At 40.8% G+C, this 23,812-nt stretch overlaps 1 protein-coding gene across 1 annotated transcript in view; it reads right to left on the reverse strand.

The window, feature by feature from the left end:
* Window positions 1-22,641, reverse strand: part of triobpb (TRIO and F-actin binding protein b) — a 74,175-nt gene extending 51,534 nt beyond the window's left edge. The window contains exons 1-7 of the mRNA XM_062037282.1: window positions 22,244-22,641; window positions 14,340-14,396; window positions 14,109-14,177; window positions 13,944-14,033; window positions 6,919-7,028; window positions 5,003-5,432; window positions 2,126-2,357 (exon numbers count right to left, since the gene is read on the reverse strand). Of these exons, the coding sequence (XP_061893266.1) occupies window positions 2,126-2,357; window positions 5,003-5,432; window positions 6,919-7,028; window positions 13,944-14,033; window positions 14,109-14,177; window positions 14,340-14,396; window positions 22,244-22,249 (994 nt within the window). The 5' untranslated portion in view covers window positions 22,250-22,641. The remainder of the gene's footprint in view (window positions 1-2,125; window positions 2,358-5,002; window positions 5,433-6,918; window positions 7,029-13,943; window positions 14,034-14,108; window positions 14,178-14,339; window positions 14,397-22,243) is intronic.
* Window positions 22,642-23,812: the final 1,171 nt, after the last annotated feature.

The following is a 23,812-nucleotide window of genomic DNA, read 5'->3' on the forward strand; positions in this document are numbered from 1 at the left end:
ATCAACTGATAAGGAAATGTCAGAAATGGAATAAAGAAGCTTCTTTTCGTGTCGTTCTCGCCATTTCCGAGTCCTAAATGGCTGTCAAAGTGTACCAACTTTTTGGAATACGTCCTCAGCTATCTACTTTTCAGGTGAGAGGAGGATATACGATCTACAATAAACTTCCAGGGAGCAGGGAGGCGAGGAAACACCTCGCCAGTCGATCATGTCGAAATTTTACACAAGCTTGTGATCACAGCGCTGCTACACATGGTTTGTCTGCGTTAGCGCTTATAATTACAATATCACTAATACTTGTTAATATTTATAATAACAATATCACTAATACTTAACATTTATAATAACAATATAATTAATACTTGTTAATATTCAATTTACCACATGTAAATGGAGTATTGTTGGCGCTTTTTGGATGTTTTTTTTATTGGATTTTAACGGCAGAATAGAGGACCTTAATTTGCTTCGCTGTAAGCAAACTTTTATTTACGTTTATTTTGAAGTTAGATAAAAATAAAAAAACATCCATCATCGTGTCTTTCATAATGATTGTGAATGATAGGCTAAATTCCAAATAAATGTGCACTTCCCCTTGAAGTGATTGTTATCATGCATTTGCACATTTTATTTCTGGAGGACAAAAATGGCAGCGATTCAGTGGTATGGCCCAAGTATGTAAATAGGTTGCATTAGGATTTGTTTTCTACATTTAAAACATTTTTTGTCACATATTTTACAGACCATTTTCAAGCCGCTTTCTGACCGTCTCTTCAGGATGTACCGTTCGGTGGGCGGTCTTATTTACGTGCCTCCACTTGAACTGCGTCTTCTCCCAGTCATCTTTGTTGTAGTTTTTAGCGCTTCTATAGCAAGTCTACTAACGGATATAACTTAGAATTATACGCTACTTTGTGGCAACAGCGGAGCGTGCATGTCCCACAACAAGAGGATAGAGAAAAAGAAGGAACCGAAAAACAACTGAAAACAATGGCAGACTCGCACAAAACTATGTGCAAACCACTACCATATATGGAGCTATCCGCAGAGGTAACTCAGGCAAAATACGTCACTAAACAGCTTTCTTGAAGCAAGTTTAGAAGAAGGCTCTATTGATTTATAACATTTCCCCACTATGCCTCCATGGTTTGATTTCACATTTTCAGGACCCATGGGGATCTTAAATACACAAAATCAGGTTGCATAATAGGGCTCCTTTAAACTGGTCCATTTCCGTTTCATTAAAAAATACATGCAGAGTCGCGTTTCTACCGTTTGCTAACCACAAGATCCTCAGAAACTTCTACTCATGCACAACAGAGAGTGTCATGACTGGAAACATCACCTCCTGGTTTGGGAATAGCACCGCACACGACCGCAACAGACTGCAGAGAGTGGCCAGATCAGCCGAGCGCACCATCGGAGGTGTGCTCCCAACCATCTGCAACATCTACACCAGGGGGTGTAGATCCAAGGCCAAGAGGATAGTGAGGGACTCTAGCCACCCAAGCAACTGCCTCTTCTCACTGCTGCAGTCAGGCAAGCGCTACCGGAGTCTCATGGCCAACACGGAGAGACTCAGGAGGAGCTTCTATCCCCAAGCCATCAGACTGCTCAACTGCACCGCTGATTAACCCTTATCACAATTGCACAAAACCGCACGCACAAGAATCACTTTACTTACCACTGTACTCTTCATTCAATGACTGTAAATAATGTAAAAACAAGAGTATAAAGAAGTCATACTGTTCCATTACCTTTGTTCATACTACTGTCACTACTCAACTGCCAAAAGAACTGTAGACACCTTAATATTTATTACTTCCTATACTGTGTATACTGTTATACTATTTGACATTGCACTGGTACTGTATGTGACTACTGTACTTTTACTTGTACTGATACTTCTACCATAACTACTGGGACTTATTGTGCAACTTATTGTCTTGTAATTAATGTACATCAGAGCTATTCAAATGTTTGTATTTTTTGTATTTAGTGTATTAGATTCAGCAACTAGTGTTTGGATCCCACTGTACGCAATATCTGAAGAGCATGGAAAAAAGCATTTCACTGTGGTGTACTCTGCATGTGACGAATAAAAACCTTGAACCTTGGTCAAACTTACCCCGTGCCGTGTCCTGAATCTCCTCCAGCAGCAGCATCTTCTTCTCCGTTTCCAACGCCGTCATCTGCCGCTCGTGCTGCCTCTGCAGCTCCTGCATGGCTTGCCGATGAGCGCGCTCTACAGCGGCCAGGCCGCGGCTGCAGGGGCCGTCGGTGCCACATGGGGCGTGCGTCCCCTTTCCCCCTCCCCCTCCCCCTCGTAGTTGCTCTAGCTGCTGCCTCAGTGACGCCACCTGAGGGGGACGAGAAAGCAAAGGTAAAGCCCACTGTAAGCCGAACTACTCAAAATCCAAACAGGGCTGTGCCGTGTGTTAAATAAACTGTAAACATGGTGGAGCAAACACTTTGATAAATACTTACAACAAAATTCATTTGACCATGCTTAGGGCCCTATGGATAAGCCAGAAACCGCACACATTTTTATTTTTTTAAATTTTAAATGTTTATGGCAGCACAGTCAGTTTATCACATGTACACAGTTCATAGAGGGTTTCTGCAGGTATCAGCACATCTAATTTCATGCTCTTTAAAGACACTAAAACAGAATCAATGCCCATGTCCTACTGCAGATAGTTATAGTCAAAAGTAACCTTTTGAAAATGATCATTTAACATTAACTAGTACTCTCTTGTGCAGTGGAAACTCACCTATAAAAAAACCTTAGCTCTAAAAGTACCACCTATATGACTAGAAGTTGGGGAAATAATCGATTTTTAGATTAATCGCAATTCAGACAAAATCGATTAGTAAACGTCAATCGATAATCGATTTGTTTATTGTAAATAAAGTAATGAAGAGCGTTTCTAAAATTTGGCTACTTACAGAGATCTGACCAGCTCCTTTACTTCAGGGCACTTATGTTCCAGTTTACACACGTTTAGAATAACATCATAAATATGATGGGAATTAATTCAACTCTTTATTATTATAAATGCACTGTTTTTAAAAGTTGCAAGTGATAAACTCTTATTTAGTGAAACAAAAATAAATGTGAAACTGCAACAATATACATAAATTAAAGATGTATCAACAATGGATTTTTAATCTAATCGTGAGGTGGCCAAAGATTACCACCTCTAATAATGACCAACATTAAATACAGTAGCGTAGTAGGCCTAAGTATTCATTAGAAACAAGGCCAAGGTTTTATTTAAACGGACTGTTTGCAACATTTACACAGATGCCTATAGGGCTCTGTCACACCAAATTTCTTCCCCCCTACAAAAACCTTCCCCCACCCCATTTACTTCCGTGGTCATGTTTCCTCTTACGTCATTGACAGCGATCGATAGCACTTCGGCTTTGACTGCCCGTCGCTGGAAGGATACTTCGTCTTTGACAGCTGCTGGAATCTGAAGAAATCGATTATTTTTTTTTTTTTGTACAGGCGCGAAACAGGACAGTCGTGAGCCGGTTAAGACCCCCGTCAACTTTGTGACGCAGCCCCGGAAGTAAATGGGGGGGGGGTGTTTGTAGGGGGAAGAAATTTGGCGTGACAGCTCCAACTAATGTATTTTATACGGCTTCTCGTACTTAATAACGTAGTTACGTAACACATGAACGTGCAGTAGCTCTTGGTGTTGTATAATAGCGGTTTGGATAGCTAGCGTTAGCTGTCATTGAATGTATATTCTATTATTTCAAAAACATAACTGCAAATTGTTCGTTATTTCTCTTGGACTGCTCCCTGCACGTACGTGTTGACGAGTGACCGCTGTAAACATCAATAATTTCATTCGGGCCAGTAGAATTTTTTTGATTACATAAACTTTGTAATTGTGAAAAAATATAAGACAACTGTTGTGTTCTGTCAAACCACTAATGCTAAAATAAGCTAGCCACTAGTGTTCTTGTTATAGTTTTTGCTTTGAAAAATGCACCTTTAACAAGTATATTTAATATTTTGGCCACACAGTTTAAACAGTAACACTGCTTGAATATAGGAAAATAAAACACTGTACTTTTATCAAGCGATTATTTGGCGTACCACTAGTGGCACACAGACCACAGTTTGAGAATCACTGCTCTCGTGAATTAGAATTGTCTCAAGACAGTTTAATCCCATAAATTGTGATAAGAAAATAAAACACTGTACTTTTATCAAGCGATTATTTGGTGTACCACTAGTGGCACACAGACCGGAGTTTGAGAATCACTACGTTAGTTAATTAGAATTGTCTCACAAGACTGTTTTATCCCAGAATGTATTTGTATTTATTTCGCTGTAGTGGTAGCAGCAGCTGCCAATTGTGATAGGAAAATAAAACACTGTAGTTTATTTAAGTGATTATTTGGCATACCAATAGTGGCACACAGACCGGAGTTTGAGAATCGCTGCGTTAGTTAATTAGAATTGTCTCACAAGACTGTTTTATCCCAGAATGTATTTGTATTTATTTCGCTGTAGTGGTAGCAGCAGCTGCCAATTGTGATGGTGTCAGCAGAAGTTGCTTTGTTGGTCACGCCAAACATATTTTTGCATCGTTTAATCGCCGACTTGCGATTAGCTAATAGCATGTGAGATTTCCCCGCATTAAATGTTTTTAATGCCTCTGTACATCAAATGTAATGGCTTTTAAGGCCTTAATTTTGGCTAAATACATTTAATGTTTTTAATGACCCGCAGAAACCCTGCAAGAGAAGCAATCCAAAAGGGCACGTCAGAGCACACAACAGGAGATGTAGCAGTATTCCCCAAGTCTACTGGTTCTGGTTTCTCCTTGTCAGATCTTAAGGAAAGACCGCAAGAGCAAAAGCGGGTCTGAAGGAATATTTTAGTGTTAAAAAGCAGAAAGAGGAAACTTCATCCGAAGGAGATGAAGGGTTAATTTGCATCTTTACTTTTTTGCAAATTAGAAGAATCAACTCCACGCACTACCTCCCTCTGCAGCGCCTCATTGGCCAGCTGGCCGGAAGGCCGAGACCCCGCCGTCGGGTTCTCCTTCAAAGGCATGCGCTCAAACTCCGCCCACTTCTTCTCGATCTCGTCCTCCATGCGCAGCCGCGAGTTGACTCCTCCGCCGGTGCCCTTCCGAGACAGCACCGCCTCCCACTGGCTGCTGGTGGCATCCCGGGCCCTCTCCTCCTGCCACTGGCCCTGCTCTCTCCGCGGGCCCTCCCCCGTCTGTCTCTGACTGGCGGAAAGCTGGCCGGAGGAGGCGGGGACCAGGGACAGCTCCACGTAGTCAAACCGACGCTGGGTAGGGGGAACTTCTGAAGGGACATCGGCGTGGTGCGATGGCGGTCGCCGGGGAGTCGGCTGGAAGCGCGTGTGGGAGTTTTCTTTGTCACTGCCGCTATCAGGCAGCCTGAAGAGTTTTTCAGAAGAGAAATTTATTAAATTCTATATAACCATTCAGTAGTGGACAGCATGAATGAAAAACAGGTGGTGAAAGTACGTTAGTCCAAATTTTACTTTTATTTTGTCTCAAAAAAAGCAGAGATCGACAGTTACGTTTTTTTAAGGGCCGATACCGATTTTTAGTAGTGAAGGGGGCCGATAGCCGATATTTGGAGACAATATTCATATGCAGTAAAGGTTGTTTGAACGTGAATAGTATAAGTCGGTGAACAGATAGACAAGTCTTAATAAGTTTGTTTGTTTTGTCTTTTGTTTTTTAAGGAAAGGTGGGCCCAGTAGTGACGTGACATGTGTTTAATTTAGCTGCAAAAAACATCAGGGGATTTCCCAAAATCCTTTATGACGTGTGTCTAAAAGGAGCATCAACATTTGCAGTTCAAAAACCCCTTCTGGGAAAATTAGCTAAATAATAAATGTAAATATATTTATATATATTTTTATAACTTTTATAGCAGTAAAGTGGGAAAAAAAGTTGACTTTATACGCCTAATTGTGTTTCACTTTGTCCATTAAACCATATCCAATTTATTCACAATACGCAAAGGATGTGAAAACAGTTTAACCATCACAAAATGCCACAAATTCAGTCAGCCATTTTGATACCTTCGGGTATTTTCGGAGCTTGACGTCACTGTAGTAACTCTTCTGCACTCTGATCATATTGTTAGGTCAGTCATACTGGAAAAATGCAAAAATTGGAAAGCGGAGTGCTGTTTATCATTCACAATCCTTATGTAAGACAAGAACACATGTTTTCTTATTTTTATGCATTCTATGTAATAAATAAATAAATACATACATAAGTAGTCCGTCAATGGGTCTCTCTATTTTGCCCACAAAAACCTCTAAATAACCATCCAAAACCCGCCAACAATACTCTATAAACATATTGTGACCTGAATATTAACAATGTTGTTATTATAAGCGCAAACGCAGACAAACTATTTTTAGTGGCGGCTCGATAGCACAGTTAAGTAGCCCTCTACTGCTTTACTGTGAGCCGGCAGCGATGTACTGCTGCTCCTGCACCATTGCGTCTTGGCTCGTCAGTTATTCTTGTTGATAAATCATGTCTCTCATCTAGATATTATTATTAGCCATAAATCTAGAAGTTGTTCATCTGTGACATTCAAGGTTTATCCGGAGATGGAGACATACACACAACCAAAGACGGTGTCTGCAGGGAGACGTTTCCCTGTTAACCCTTCGTGTGCTTAATGATTAAATCTTCATCTAAACGTTGATCTTGCAACAAGGTTGTGCAGTAATAATACTCCCTTGGCTTTGTCAACAATTACATGTTTAGGGGAAAAGAGATAAGATGCCTAATTTCAGAGAATATAGCTGCAATGGTTGGGTAAACCCAAGAGTTTTGATTTATCTAAATCTGCCAACATTCTATTTGTTAATAACTTTGATAACAAGGCACTTACTGTGTGAGGTCTGGGGTGCTACTGGGCCGGATGCACTTCTTCAAAACCTCAATCCAGTTCCTCCTGATTCCTGCGGTCATGGCAGAAAGTGTAAACGAGGAATCCCTCGTCTGCAGAATTAAGAGAAAAAAAGCATTAAAAAGGTTGATTAAATGGAAAAAGGTAAGGCATTAAGATGATGACTGAGATGTTAAAGGGGAACTGGACATGATTGGAATTTAGCCTATCATTTACAATCTTTACGTAAGGCAAGAACACGTATGTTGTTCTTGTAGGAGGTGGCTAACGATGCATCGATGGAAGTACACTATTGCACCCATAAAGTCCAAAAACAGCCAACAATATTCCATTTACATTTCATGATTTGAATATTAACCACATTTTAGCAATATTGTTATTATAATCGCAGAGAGCCAACTAGCTTTTGCTGCTATGTTGACATAATGAGCTGCTGCATCGCCTCTGAGTTGGTGAAAGTTCATTCTAGATTATAAATCATGCCTCTCACCTGGATAGTAGAAGGTTGTGGCCATAAACCTACGACTTGGTCAACTCTGGCATACAACGTAGACCCGGAGATGGCGAGAAGGACACAAAGACGCTTGTTTGTGGCACCTTTTTTTTTTTTTAAATTACTTTTAGTGAAGATTACGGCGATTTTTTATCCAAACAGGAAGATATAAACATCCCATCAACTGGGTTCCCAGTGAGAGCAGACGTTGTACAGTAAGTGATACTTTTATTATGTTCATTGTTTTTATTTCTTTGTTAGCAATACTGCTACTTGATGCTATATTGCAGGGGTCTCCAAACTTTTTGACTGGGGGGCCGTATTGGGCTAAAATAATTTGGTCGAGGGCCAAAAGCATGTAAAGTAACTAAAAGTTTGGACACACCTCATTCACAATGGTCAAAATCCCATTGATAAAGCAAGACATTCCACTAATCAACCCTGATAAGGCACACCTGTGAAGTGAAAACCATTTCAGGTGACTACCTCTTGAAGCTCATTTAGAGAATGCCAAGAGTGTGCAAAGCAGTAATCTGAACATCATTTGAAGAAACTAGAATATAAAACATGTTTTCAGTTATTTCAGCTTTTTTTGTTAAGTACATAACTCCACATGTGTTCATTCATAGTTTTGATGCTTTCAGTGACATTCTACAATGTAAATAAATAGTCATGAAAATAAAGACAACACATTGAATGAGAAGGTGTGTCCAAAAGTTTGGCCTGTACTGTGTGTGTGTGTGTATATATATATATATATATATATATATATATATATATATATATATGCATATATATGTATACGCATACACACATACATATATACACATACATACATATATACACATATATATGCATACATATACACACATACATATAAATATATATACATACATACACACATACATATACATATATACACAAACATATACACACACAAACATATACATATATACACATACATATATTTATATATACTTGTGTATATATTTATGTACACAGACATATATACTAGGGCTGCAACAACTAATCGATTAAAATCGATTATAAAAATAGTTGGCGATTAATTTAGTCATCGATTTGTTGGATCTTTGCTATGCGCATGCGCTGAGGCTACGTTTTTTGTTTTTTTTAACCTTTATTTATAAACTGCAACATTTACAAACAGCTGAGAAACAATAATCAAAATAATAGGGGTGTAACGGTACGTGTATTTGTATCGAACTGTTTCGGTACGGGGGTTTCGTTTCGGTGCGGATGTGTACCGAACGAGTTTCAACACGGACATATTAAGTAGCGTACTGCACGTTTGGTAAACAATACTCAAAATGCCGGACTTTTGAGGCACCCAAGAAACTCCGCCCTGACAGCTCCGCAAAAGAGGACATGTCCAGCGAAAAGAGGACGCACGGTCAGTCTATCGTAGCCCGTTAGCTGCTAGCATGCTAGAAAAAGAGGACATGTCCGGTGAAACTAGGTCCTGACCATACGTCCTCTTTTCACCGGACACGTCCTCCCCCGCGGTGACGCCCGGGCGGTGACCCCCAAACGCCTCAATTGTCTGGCATTTTGAGTTAGGGTTCCGTGTATTTTCAATGTACGTTCAGGGTTAAGAAGGTTAAAAACAAAACAAATTGTGGAGGTGTGCGCAGCAGCATTCGTGAGGGAGGGGGAGAGACAGAGAGAGCGAGAGAGTTGTGATAAACGCGCATGCGTCGTCAGGCTCTACTTTTTATCGATAGATTTATCAGATTAAATTTTTTATTATCTATAGCAGGGGTGTCAAAAGTGTGCATTTTTGTAACATTTTCCTTTTTTTATTTGGCAAGTTGAAAAACATGGCGCCAGTATGCTGTTTTTTTTTCAATAAAATACTGGAAAGAATATAAATGTAGTTTGTTTATTAATCGAAGTAATAATCGACAGATTAATCGATTATCAAATTAATCGTTAGTTGCAGCCCTAATATATACATATATGTATACACTACCGTTCAAAAGTTTGGGGTCACATTGAAATGTCCTTATTTTTGAAGGAAAAGCATTGTACTTTTCAATGAAGATAACTTTAAACTAGTCTTAACTTTAAAGAAATACACTCTATACATTGCTAATGTGGTAAATGACTACTGTAGCTGCAAATGTCTGGTTTTTGGTGCAATATCTACATAGGTGTATAGAGGCCCATTTCCAGCAAGTGTTCTAATGGTACAATGTGTTTGCTCATTGGCTCAGAAGGCTAATTGATGATTAGAAAACCCTTGTGCAATCATGTTCACACATCTGAAAACAGTTTAGCTCGTTACAGAAGCTGACCTTCCTTTGAGCAGATAGAGTTTCTGGAGCATCACATTTGTGGGGTCAATTAAACGCTCAAAATGGCCAGAAAAAGAGAACTTTCATCTGAAACTCGACAGTCTATTCTTGTTCTTGTTCTTAGAAATGAAGGCTATTCCACAAAATTGTTTGGGTGACCCCAAACTTTTGAACGGTAGTGTATATATATACACACACACACACACACACACACATGCATAGCCTATGCATGTGTGTACATATTATATTAATATAATGGCTATATAATAAATATAATTGGATATTAAGAGTACCGTATTTTTCGGACTATAAGTCGCTCCGGAGTATACGTCGCACCGGCCAAAAATGCACATAAAGAAGGAAAAAAACATATACGTCGCACTGGAGTATAAATCGCATTTTTTGGGGAAATTTATTTGATAAAATCCGACACCAAGAATAGACATTTGAAAGGCAATTTAAAATAAATAAAGAATAGTGAACAACAGGCTGAATAAGTGTACGCCATATGACGCATAAATAAACAACTGAGAACGTGCCTGGTATGTTAACGCAACACATCATGGTAAGAGTCATTCAAATAACTATAACATATAGAACATGCTATACGTTTACCAAACAATCTGTCACTCCCGATCGCAAAATCCGATGAAATCTTCCTTCCCTGTGTCGCCTCTAGTATGCGCCCCGCTAGCGTCCTTTCTTTCTGCTGCTCGATTGCCGTTCTCTGCTGCATATTTCACTACGTCCAGCTTGTAATCTGCAGTATATGATTTCCTTTTCAGTGCCATTTTAGTTCAGTCCTTCTCAGTTTTTATAAGTTACCGCCAATGTTGATGTGATCCATTTTAATAGCTCCGGCAGTAGCGTATAGCAGTTAGCATTCCATGACCCACAATGCACTTCTGCCATGACCCTCCCCCGCTGAATTCTTATTGGTTGGCGTGTGAGTGACGATTGCTGACGTGTGTGTGACGATTGCGGACATTTTCTTCGGCTCTTACGCGAATTAAATAAATAATATTATTTGATATTTTACGGTAATGTGTTAATAATTTTACACATAAGTCGCTCCGGAGTATACGTCGCACCCACGGCCAAACTATGAAAAAAACGTCGACTTATAGTCCGAAAAATACGGTATGTAAAAATTCGACTCCTACATTGTTTACTTCTGTGACAACCTCCTTAAAGCTATGTAATCAATCAGAAATATCAAGCATATAAAATGTGCCAAACATGGACAAGTGTGGAGAGAGTGTTTTGTATTTTTCCATCATGCATTGTAATGGCTGTCATTTGGAATTTTTTATGGTGCATTACAATTTTTAATCGTATCTACACAATTCAGTGAGCAGGTTGTGTTATGTGTGACCATGTGCGTTGATTTTTTTTGTTGGTTGGATTTTTTTTTTTTTTGCACCACGAGTAAGGAAGGGGGCAGCACGGTGGAACAGGGGTTAGTGCGTGTGCCTCACAATACGAAGGTCCTGGGTTCGGGATCTTTCTGTGTGGAGTTTGCATGCCCCCCCCACCCCCCCGTGACTGCGTGGCTTCCCTCCGGCTTCCTCCCACCTCCAAAGACATGCACCTGGGGATAGGTTGATTGGCAACACTAAATTGTCCTTAGTGTGTAAATGTGAGTGTGAATGTGAGTGTAAATGCCCTGCAATGAGGTGGCGACTTGTCCAAGGTGTACGCCGCCTTCCGCCCGAATGCAGCTGAGAATGCAACCTTTAATGGGACAAGCGGTACAAAATGGATGGATGGATGGACTAGGGAAGGTTGTTTGCATTGGGTCATATTAGTAAAAGCTGCGCAGGGTTTCACTCTGAACATGATTAGAGGACAAAATGGTAGCATCAAATCCGGTCTTTTTAAATTGAATGTAATCTCTCTGCGGGCAAGATTCCTTACTTAATTTGTGACCTTTCGCGGGACAAATTGAAGTTGCGGCGGTCCGCACTTGGCCCGCAGGCCATAGTTTGGACACCCCTGCTATATCGATCCATCCATCTTCTTCCGCTTGGCCCGCAGGCCACAGTTTGGACACCCCTGCTATATCGATCCATCCATCTTCTTCCGCTTATCCGAGGTGGGGTCGCGGGGGCAGCAGCCTAAGCAGGGAAGCCCAGACTTCCCTCTCCCCAGCCACTTTGTCCAGTTTCAGCCGGGGGATCCCAAGACGTTCCAAGGCCAGCCGGGAGACATAGTCTTCCCAATGTGTCCTGGGTCTTCCCCGTGGCCTCCTACCCGCCGGATGTGCCCTTAACACCTCCCTAGGCTGGCGTTCGGGTGGCATCCTGACCAGATGCCTGAACCACCTCATGTGGCTCCTCTCGATGTGGAGGAGCAGCGGCTTTACTTTGAGCTCCTCCCGGATGGCAGAGCTTCTCACCCTATCTCTAAGGGAGAGCCCCGCCACCCGGCGGAGGAAATTCATTTTGGCCGCTTGTACCCGTGATCGGTCATAACCCAAACCCCATGACCATAGGTAAGGGTGGGAACCCCTGCTATTGTGTTTCAATAAAGCTGGATCGGTTTAGCAAAAAGCTTCTAAAACCTTTAGCTCATCCTCCTTATATTCAGGCTAAAAAAATATAAGTTTCTGGATCATCATTTTTCCCTCACAAAGTCTACATGACAGAGGCGATTGCTCTAGGACTGCAAGGAAAGCTCAGCTTCCCCTTAAAAAAATCAAATGTAAAAAAATAAGTGATTACATTTATAGTGTTGTGTGTACATGTTATTGACTAAATATGCGCTACAACATGCTTTTTTGTTCAGAATCAGCTTCTTATCACTGGTAATGACGTGGCTTTTCTCTCTCTCATTCCCGCAGCTTCACGGTGCTTTAAAAAGTGTAGACACTGGCTGTCCACAGAGTTCAATGGGGAAGCATACACTGCAGCGAAACGAGACGAGTCATTGGATAAATGCGGGGCTTTGTCCCGCCCATCGGACGCTCAGCGTCTATGGGGGTCTATGGGGCAGTGGGCTGGCCTCGGCCGGCCCGGACGCTCAACTTCTGCATGATGATTGGATGATCTGTCTCACTGATTCCCTTTTTGATTGACAGCGAAATGAGCGAATCAGCGATCTTGTGTTGTAAACGTCTGTGGGGCCTTTTTCAATATTCATTCTGTTGTTCAGAGTTGAACAGGAGACTTTCCTGATCCTCTTAGCGACATTTTCTTTGTTAAAAACGACTAGCGACAAATAGAGCTTCTATTTCTGGTGTTTTTTTGTGTTTGGAGACTGACTTCTTTCACTCTGCAGTTTCCGTCCCTACCGAGCAGCGGGTGCTGCTGGGCCCCTCAACCGTCTCAAAGCACTCACAGGCCGACACACGTCGCACAAGCCTCGTGCCAGTCCCAGCTAGCTAGGTAGCAAGCTGCACTTAATGGCAGATCATTTTAATGGTTTTTGTTTTTTTCTATTGAAGAACAAACATACATTTATAATGCACACAAATGCACACAGGTGTACAAACTATTGTAATTAGTGGCAAATATTGAAGCTACATCTGCAGGTGTACAGAGGAGCTTCTCCTGTTTAAAGTGGCTCAAGTCTTACACCCGCAACACCATGGGCCAAGGCCGTTTAAGCAGCCTAGCTCTGCTGGCCATTGAGAGGACACTTGTCAAATCCCTGGTAAAGATGCCTTTTTGGTACGACAGGGTCACAGATCACTTTCTTAAAAAGGAACGGAGGGTAGAATTTACGTATAAATAAACCAACACATTTTATGATGTAGGCCGAAATTGAGCTTCCCCTCCTTGAGAGACCAGCATCCGCCACTGCTGCATGATTAGTAGTATTGTGGGAAGGGAAACATGACTCGTCTGTGAAACTAACACGTTTAAAATGAGAAAAATAAATAAATATTACATGTTATTGTTATTATGGCCTGTTACTACATTATATACTTACAGCGTGTATATCAATCAATCAAAGTTTACTTAGCCCTCAATCACGAGTGTCTCAAAGGGCTGCACAAGCCACAACGACATCCTCGGCTCAGATCCCACATATAAAACATTTTCAGAGCGCTTTATAGGCGGAATAGAACGACTCCGATCAACTCCATTGTTAGCTGACTTTTTCTAACATTTATTTACGACTGAATGCTTGTCTCACAGACAGTTCGTGAATGATAGGCAAACATTCCAGTAAAAGTGCAGTAAAAAAATACTTGCCTGTATCTGAAAGCCGTAATTCTTCTCCACGTCAAACTCAGACACCTTCACGCAGGACTTTAAATCAATTTCACCATCCAGATCATCTTTCTGTCCAAAACATTCAAGCAACTTTTGAGTTAAAATTCCACTTAAGTTTTTGTGAGTACCACACACTAAACACACCTCCTCTGCACTGGAGTCCCTGTAGTACTTCAGTCCTGCGTCAGTCAAAACGAACCAGTGCTTTTTCCACTGAATTTGTAAACAAGATGTCACATGTCAAACAATATAATAGGAGGAAGGCAAAATATTCAATACTTCATGGCACAATAGAGCGTGTTTACAGATGTCAACATAGTACTGTAATGTGTCAGCTTCCTCTTTTTTTTTGGGTTGCATTTCCTCTTTTATTACCTCTCCACTTTCATCGAGTTTCGACATCCATCCCTTCTTGAAGTTTAGGAGGTCAGGCTGTGGGGCAGAGGTCTGAGTGTCAGGGAGCGTCATCAGGAAAGATACAAATAGCTTTTCTATCTCTGTCCCTAGATTTGTCCCTGTTGATAAAGTTGTTTTTAACTGTTGAAAAAAAGGAAAAGCACTAGAACAGCTGGGTGCAAATTGTCTCCGCTGAGGGCCGCCCACTGAAAAATTAAAGGATGCGGAGGCCATTTGAATATTTTTCAGTCACATCATTGGCCAATAAACCGGAATCCACTGTTAGATGCGGAATATCACAAAATTGACATAAATATAAGTGACACGAGGAGAAGGAACATTTATTTGGGAAATTATGTAGCGCTCATTTATCCTCGACACACTCAGTCCCCCTAAACTAAACAATATCGAGACGGCCACTTGAAGCAGCGACTAAACTACGAAGCTAAAGCTAGCAAGAACAATCCATACACCCACAAGACATCTCATCTGTTTGTGTTGTTGTGAACGACATCATGGATGTAACATCAATGTACAAACAATCATACACACACAACACATATCATCTGTTGTGTTGTTGTGAACGACATCATCCATGTAACATCAATGTACAAACAATCATGCACACAACTAGGGCTGCAACTAACAACTAATTTGATAATCGATTAATCTGTCGATTATTACCGTATTTTTCGGACTATAAGTCGCAGTTTTTTTCATAGTTTGGCTGGGGGTGCGACTTATACTCAGGAGCGACTTATGTGTGAAATTATTAACATATTACCGTAAAATATCAAATAATATTATTTAGCTCATTCACGTAAGATACTAGACGTATAAGATTTCATGGGATTTAGCGATTAGGAGTGACAGATTGTTTGGTAAATGTATAGCATGTTCTATATGTTATAGTTATTTGAATGACTCTTACCATAATATGTTACGTTAACATACCAGGCACGTTCTCAGTTGGTTATTTATGTGTCATATAACGCAGTGGTCCCCAACCACCGGGCCGCGGCCCGAACCGATTGGTACCGGGTTGGCAAGAAATTGTATTTAAAAAAAATAATAATTAAATTTAAAAAAAATAAAATAAAATCAACATAAAAAACACAATATATACATTATATATCAATATAGATCAATACAGTCTGCAGGGATACAGTCCGTAAGCACACATGATTGTATTTCTTTATGAAAAGAAATACAAATTTGTCCGTGGGACAAATTTTCAAGCGTTGACCGGTCCCCAGCTACAAAAAGGTTGGGGACCACTGATATAACGTACACTTATTGAGCCTGTTGTTCACTATTCTTTATTTATTAGGGCCCGCACGGCCCATGTAAAAGGAATCCCAACGGGAGTCCTTTTGCATTGGGACGAAAGGACCTATTGTTATTGTAAGGTTTTATTATTATACCGGCCGCCTCTTCGAGCTGTAATTTGACCCACTTAACATGCTTCAAAACTCACCATATTTGACACACACATCAGGACCTGCGAAAATTGCCATCTAATAGAAAAACCAAACCCCAAAACTCAAAATTGCGCTCTAGCGCCCCCTAGGAAAAACAAACTGCCTGTAACTCCCACTAGGAAGGTCGGAGAGACATGAAACAAAAACCTCTATGTAGGTCTCACTTACACCTACATTTCATAATTTGACATCCTCAGGCAAAAACCAACAGGAAGTTGGCAATTCCCCCTTCAAGACAAAAAATTACTAAAAACAGTCACTTTTGCCTCTTTGACCTGTAATTTGACCCCCTTAACATGCTTCAAAACTCACCAAACTTTACACACACATCAGGACTGGTGGAAATTGCGATCTAATAAAAAACCGAACCCCAAAACTCAAAATTGCGCTCTAGCGACTTCCGGTTTGGGCAAGATGGAGTAGACACGTGTTGAGTCTCCCTCCCACAACTTTTTACATTCCCACTCTTTTAAAACTCCATAAACTACGCCAGCGAGCGGGTGATTATATTATTCCGGAGTTGCAACCGGCAAGAAATGCCAACTCACTCGACGAAGCGGAGCGCCAGAGATACCGGTGTCGGACCTAGCTCCTCCGACGGGGGTGCTGGCAAAATCAACATGTCGGCTATAGCTGGTCTTCTGGAAGAACACCGCCAGGCCCTCTCCGCGGACTTCAGGACAGCAATTTCTACACTCGAGACAAAGATTGATAATGTACACACCAAGGTCTCTGAACACTCTCGGAAAATTACTTCACTCGAGGAAAATGCTACTTTGCAAGACGAACGCCTGCTAGCATTGGAATCAACATGTGCTAAGCTAACGGAGATCGAAGCTAAGCTACGGGTTAAAGTTAGCGACCTCGAATCCCGGAGTCGGCGAAATAACATCCGAGTGGTCGGCGTACCAGAGTCCGTGGAGGGGCCACGTCCAACTACCTTTTTTGCGGAGCTACTGAAGGAGATTTTTGACGAGGATTTTTTTGAAGCACCGCCGGAGTGCGACCGGGCCCATCGGACACTCGCTAGCAAGCCGAAGCCAGACCAGAGACCGAGGCCCGTTCTGATAAGGCTACACAAGTACCAGGTGAAGGAGAGAATTATCCGCGAGGCCAGGGCCAGGAGAGGCAAGCTACAATACAGAGGGTACCCCGTCGCCATCTACGAGGACTACGCACCTGAAGTGGTGGAACAACGCCAAAAATACTGCGATGTGATGTCGGAGCTCTACCAAATGGGCCTACGACCAGCATTATTGTTCCCGGCCAGACTTGTCATAGTAACGAAGGATGGTGGTAAGAAGAGATTCGGATCGGTTACAGACGCCAAGGACTTCTTGACATCAATCCGCACGCAAGACACCTGATGGGCTTGGACGGCTATTTACCACTACAAAGCGGCTGGACATGACAACAATTTGCACCTTGACTGTGCAGCTACTGGAATAAAAACTAATTTGTTTTAATTTGATCTAGTCATTCATATGTACGTTATGAGGCACTCCTTGGTCCAAAATACATCACTAAAGCTATTGGTGCACTGTACATTTTGGTGTTGAGCCAACGCTGCTTATGTGCCTTGTTTGTTTATTTCGGTTTAATATTTCCTATATTACTATACACTCAGGTTGGGATGCGTCTCGCGAATGTAGGCTCACTTTAAACTCTTATTTCGCTTTATGGAGTTCATTACTGTTACTGTAAGGGAGGAGACTCCGGAAGTTAGCATTAGTCAAGTTAGGCTAAGTAAGAGCGAAAGAGCTCAGATAAGGTTCTTATTTAGGGTGGGTAGTAAGGGTAATTGCATTCTAATTTGTTGGGGTTTGTTGAAATGTGTCTGTCATTACTAGTTTGGTGTTTTGTACTACTTGGTTATTCTTTTTTTCCTGTTATACCTTCCCTCTCTCCCTCCCTTCCCTCCCTGTGGGGTCTAAGGCGTGTCATACAGATTTACTGTTGGGGTCTAATGGATGGCGGATGTTGGTAGGATGACGAGTGGCGGAGTGCGTATCATCTCTTGGAACACCAAGGGCATGAACAACGCTGTCAAAATTGGTAAGGTCTTAACTCGGCTGCAACATCTTAAAGGGGACATTATGTTTCTGCAAGAAACACACCTGAAGACATCAGAAATTCTCCGTATTAAGAGGTCTTGGATGAGCCATTTATTCCATTCCAAATTTTCTGCTAGGGCTAGGGGTTCGGCCATAATTATTCATAAGCGTGTTATGTTTGAGCCAGCAGACGTTATAGAAGATAATGAGGGCCGCTATGTTGTGGTTTCGGGCACGTTACAGAACACACCGGTAATTTTAGTCTCTGTGTATGCACCTAACTGGGATGATGACACTTTTTTCACAAGACTTTTTGCTAGGATCCCCAACGTTGATAGCCACCGCATAATCGTAGGCGGGGATTTTAACTTAGTCCAGGATGCGATTCTTGATCGATCCTCCCATACCCGAAATACATTATCCAAAGCAGCAGAGGCTGTGTCAACTTATGCAAAGTAGGACTTTCGGATCCCTGGAGATTCAGGAACCCGCATGGGAAGGCATTTTCATTCTTCTCGCACGTTCACCATTCGTTTTCCCGTATTGATTTATTTTTAATAGATAACAATCTCTTACATCGTATTAATGCATGCGACTACCACCCGATAGCCGTCTGACCACGCGCCAATCTCAGTAGACATTAATTTTCCGCAAGGTGTAACCGGCCGCACAATGTGGAGGTTCAGCTCCCACTTGCTCTCAGACATTAAGTTCAAAGATTTTGTTGAAACAGAAATTCGTACCTATATTGAGTTTAATGACACCCCTGACATTGGGAATAGCACTTTGTGGGAAGCACTTAAGGCTACTATCCGAGGACAGGTGATCTCTTATATTTCCAGGATGAGGAGGACTGAGAGGGCTAGGCTGACGGAAATTGCTAAAGAACTCCTCGACCTCGACAATGTATACGCTGTTTGTCCATCTCCAACCCTGTATAAAAAACGTATTTTGCTACATTCGGAACATGACCTGCTTATGACGCACATAGTAGGGAGACAACTGCGAAAATCCAAACAATGCTTTTATGAACATGGAGACAAAGCCGGCCGACTTTTAGCTCAACGGGCCAGGGCTGCATGCGCATCGCGGTCGATTCCCAAAATTAGACTACCTGATGGTAGTTATACTTCCGATCCAGTGGATATTAATAGGCGTTTTTCCAAATTTTACACTAAATTATACAGAAGTGTATAATTTAGTGTAAAATTCGGAAAAACACCTTTGATGATATTACGGACCGTAGATGGTGAAATCCCTAAATTCCTTGCAATAGCTGGTTGAGAAAGGTTTTTCTTAAACTGTTCAACAATTTGCTCACGCATTTGTTGACAAAGTGGTGACCCTCGCCCCATCCTTGTTTGTGAATGACTGAGCATTTCATGGAATCTACTTTTATACCCAATCATGGCACCCACCTGTTCCCAATTTGCCTGTTCACCTGTGGGATGTTCCAAATAAGTGTTTGATGAGCATTCCTCAACTTTATCAGTATTTATTGCCACCTTTCCCAACTTCTTTTTCATGTGTTGCTGGCATCAAATTCTAAAGTTAATGATTATTTGCACAAAAAAAATGTTTATCAGTTTGAACATCAAATATGTTGTCTTTGTAGCATATTCAACTGAATATGGGTTGAAAATGATCTGCAAATCATTGTATTCCGTTTATATTTACATCTAACACAATTTCCCAACTCATATGGAAACGGGGTTTATAGTCTGATTTGAACTACTAAGGTCAAATAACTTTTGCTAAATATAAAGAAAAAAATGTAATGCACTTTTTCACTTTGTGTAATAATACGAACTACAGTATATTGCAGTGGTGCCCAAAGTGCGGCCCGCAGCTCTTTTTTAACAGCCCATGGCACATTTTAAAAATACTACAACAAAAAACAAATAAGTGGAATAAAAGAGCAAATGTGTGAAATTGAACAAGAAATTGTTGCAATATTGACACTAAAAACACAAAACTGCAACATAAGCAGTTTTATACTTTAAAACTGTCATTGTTGAAAAAATGTATAACAACTGATAGATCTGAAGTGAATCTAAAAATGTAAGCATTGAAAGTAATAATAATGTACATTATCATGACTTATTTTTTAACATTTTTATGAGTGGGGGGCCTTTTGGATTCCTGAGTTCTGATTTTTTTAACTGTTATTGTTGGAAAAAAAAAAAAAAGAATCAAAATCAATGTTTTGATTTATTTACCTATTTGAAACTCCCTTAAACAAATAATTATTCAGCCTAAGCCCCGTTTCAGCCACACTAAACTATCGCTTAAGGTCCCTCTCCTCGGACAAGTTTTTACACAGGTAAGTGCGCCGTGTATTTCTTGAATCTCCAGCTCTTAGCTTTGTATGGACTCATTGACCGTTTACAAACTGAGTTCGGAGAAGAAGTGACACCATAAAGACTGCGCCCCACACAGGAAGTGATGTCAGAAAGAACGCGCCACAGCCAGCTTTATAACAACCGGAGCTAACCACTAGAAAGATGGAGGCAAGTCATCAAGACATGCCGGTGTTTCTCATTCTTCTACATGTACAGACGCTTGTGTAAATCACACATGAATACCTTAAGAGAAAGCGATTGCAGCTATTTCGGATACAACACTTCTCAGACGGCAAGAGAACTTTCGAATGTCCAGGTCAGCTGTGATTCTACTTACCGAAAAACTTCATCCATTTGTCGAAGGAGAGTCAACGAGAATGCGGGCTCCCGTGGATGTGATAAAAAAGGTAGTGACTATGGAAAATGGCGAATGCATTTGGACTGGCAAAGCAGACTGTATCAGTTATTGTCTGCCATGTATGTCGCAGACTCAACGTCTAGGTCCAGAGTATATAGAGTCACCAAAAAACGAATGGACAATGAAGGTGAAGGCAAAAGAGTGAGGAGTGTCCTGACCAGATATCGAGATCCCTCGTTTGATTGATGCCAAATGTTCTTTATCACATTGTTTACGTGTCTAATAAAGATTTGATTAATTTATGATGGCTCAGATGTGATTCACTACAATAGGGCCCCACAGCACACTGGATTCTAGTTAATTGAAATACCACAACACTGGATATTGTTCAGATAAGTTACATTTAAGAACTTGCACACAAAGCAACACTGAAGGGGACTATGACTTGCGCATTTTCCGCTCATGCGTATTAGGTCGCGTTGCGCCGGCTCACGGAGGGGGTAAGGGGGTCTTAAACGACCACTGTGTGTGTGTGGACTAGGATAAGGTTAGGTGGGATTTACCCTGGATAACCTTAGTGTAAGGGGCCTAACCTTGCCAACGTTAGCATTTCAGCATTCTCACTGTGTATTCTAGTTTGTTCTAATCTGGAATGCTTTTATTTTATCTTTAGGTGTGGCGGGTCAATAAAAAACAAACAGCGGTGCGTGAATGGCCCCAGGGCCGAATTTTGGACACCCCACTAACCGCTAACAACGTTCATAACATGTGACATAAGCAAACGACTCACACCAAACAAGCTAGGCTAAGCTATTGGATTTACACATCCATCCATTTTCTACCGCTTATTCCCTTCGGGGTCGCTGGAGCCAATCTCAGCTACAATCGGGCGGAAGGCGGGGTACACCCTGGACAAGTCGCCACAGTATGAAAAAAATGTTTTAAGTAATTTTACCTTTGCAACCTCATTATAGTATTGGCTAAGTTTTATATTCATAAATGTAAGTTTCTCAATACCCGACCTGTTTTTTGTGCCTTTAAAAAAGAATGATATATTTACTTTAAAACGCTTTCTACCTCGAACAACCAAAAAGCTGTGAAAACTATGATGCTGTGCTCCAAATTTTTATTATTTACGGAACTTGTGTGAGCCTGTGGCTTTACACTTTGTTACATATATATATTTTGCATTTTATTTTAGTTACTTTATTGAGTTTACAACCTCTTGGCGCTGTTTTGTACTGTTTCTGTACTTGTTTTGTTTATTATTTGTTCTTTGCTTGTATGTAAATGTTACATATTATAAATAAAGGTTTATAAAAGTCAAACAAAAACAAAAAAAGCTAGGCTAAGCTAATCCTGCGGCGAACACCACACGAAAGTATGACGTAAAGTGCACAAAAAAGTCGAAAATTGTTGTTGACAACATTTTCTGTCAGTTGTTGGCAGTTCAAAGCGCGAATACTAGCATTGAAGCTACCAACGTCCAAGGCGGTTCATTAAAAGCCAAAATGTACATTTAAAACATAAATACCTGAGTAAACGTTCCAATACGAGGTTGTCGATGTGTATGTTGTGGGGTTGACTCGCAAAAGCAGCTATCTTTGATACAGGAAGACGCGACAGCTTTGAGAACTACTTTACTTACCGTCATGATAACAGGATCCAGGTAGGTTTCAAGAAATTAAAAAAAGACAAAAAGTACCGTTACTTCATGAAAAAACAGACAAAAAGTACCGTTACTTCATGAAAAAAATAACACGTTTCTCGCTATCGCTGAAAGTTGTCCGCCAATACACTTGTAGCACTTTCTTGTGAGTGTGGCGACATGAGATAAATCCGCGCCATTCACACTCCCGACAGGCGGAGGGATAACAGGAAGTGCTAGGTGTCCGTTAAAGCCTGCTATTTTCCGCCTAAATGGTGTCCAAAAGGAGGCCGAGGAGTCGGCGAGTGGCGACACATATATCTGCTCCTCTGCTCCACTTCCTGGGCGGCTCCAGATTTTCAACCAAAACACAGCGGCGGCGCGCCTGCTGCTTCTGTAGTAGAAGTGGGCGGGGCGATTCGAGTGTCAATGATATCGATACGACGGTTGATATCGGATCGATACTGGCGTGGGAGGATTGATATATTGAAGTTGTTTTTATGTTATTTTTGTTGTGTTCAGTCAGGTTTGCATGTTTTACTTACAATAGAATAATCGTATTAAATTGCTACCTCCGTTTCTGTTGGTTCAGGGGTGTCCAAACTTTTTCGTTATTGTTTTTAGAGCAATGAGTTTAAAAAAAATCCCACAAAAATTATTGGGGATCCAAAAAGGCCACACTCATAAAATTTTTAAAAATAAACATTTTATTTATTTATTTTTTACTTTTAACACTAGTCTCTCGTTTAACTTCAGATCTAACCGTCGATTATACGTTTTTATTATTTATTAGTTTTTAGTCTGTTTTAGGCCATTTTCCTCTAAGAAACTGTTTTTTATATGGCAAACACACAAAATATGAAATATTCCCCTAAAAAATACATCAAAGTGGAATATTTTAATGTGTAGTAATTAGAGCCTTAAGTAGGTCAATAATTCAAAACAACATTGATTTTATTTCCCAATTATTTTTTGAGCAATGACAGTTTAAAAAAAAATCCCAATAAAACTATCAGGGATGCAAAAGAGTCCCACTCATAAAAGTGTTCAAAATAAGTCATTCATATGTATTTTACTTTTAACACTTAAGTCAACTTCAGATCTATCTGCCGATTACAAGTTTTTATTATTTCTTTATGTCATGTTTTTATTTGTTGTATGCCCTTTTTGTCAAAGACAACCTAGTTTTTAAACAGCAAAAACCCAAAATATGAAATATATCCCCCCAAAAATGTTCAAAGTGTAATATTTGATGTAAAGTAATTGTAGCCTTAAATAGGTCAATAATTCAAATCCCAGCCGAGTCATACCAAAGACTATAAAAATGGGACCCATAACCTCCCTGCTTGGCACTCAGCAACACGGGTTGGAGTTGGGGGTTAAATCACCAAAATGATTCCCGGGCGCGGCGCCGCTGCTGCCCACTGCTCCTCAAGGGGATGGGTCAAATGCAGAGGACACATTTCACCACATCTAGTGTGTGTGTGACAATCATTGGTACTTTAATCTTTAATCTTAATTCACAACATTGATTTTAAATCATCATAATTTTTTTTATTATTTAAATTT

This window comes from Entelurus aequoreus, linkage group LG25 (assembly GCF_033978785.1).
Source record: "Entelurus aequoreus isolate RoL-2023_Sb linkage group LG25, RoL_Eaeq_v1.1, whole genome shotgun sequence".
NCBI classification, from domain to species: domain Eukaryota; kingdom Metazoa; phylum Chordata; class Actinopteri; order Syngnathiformes; family Syngnathidae; genus Entelurus; species Entelurus aequoreus.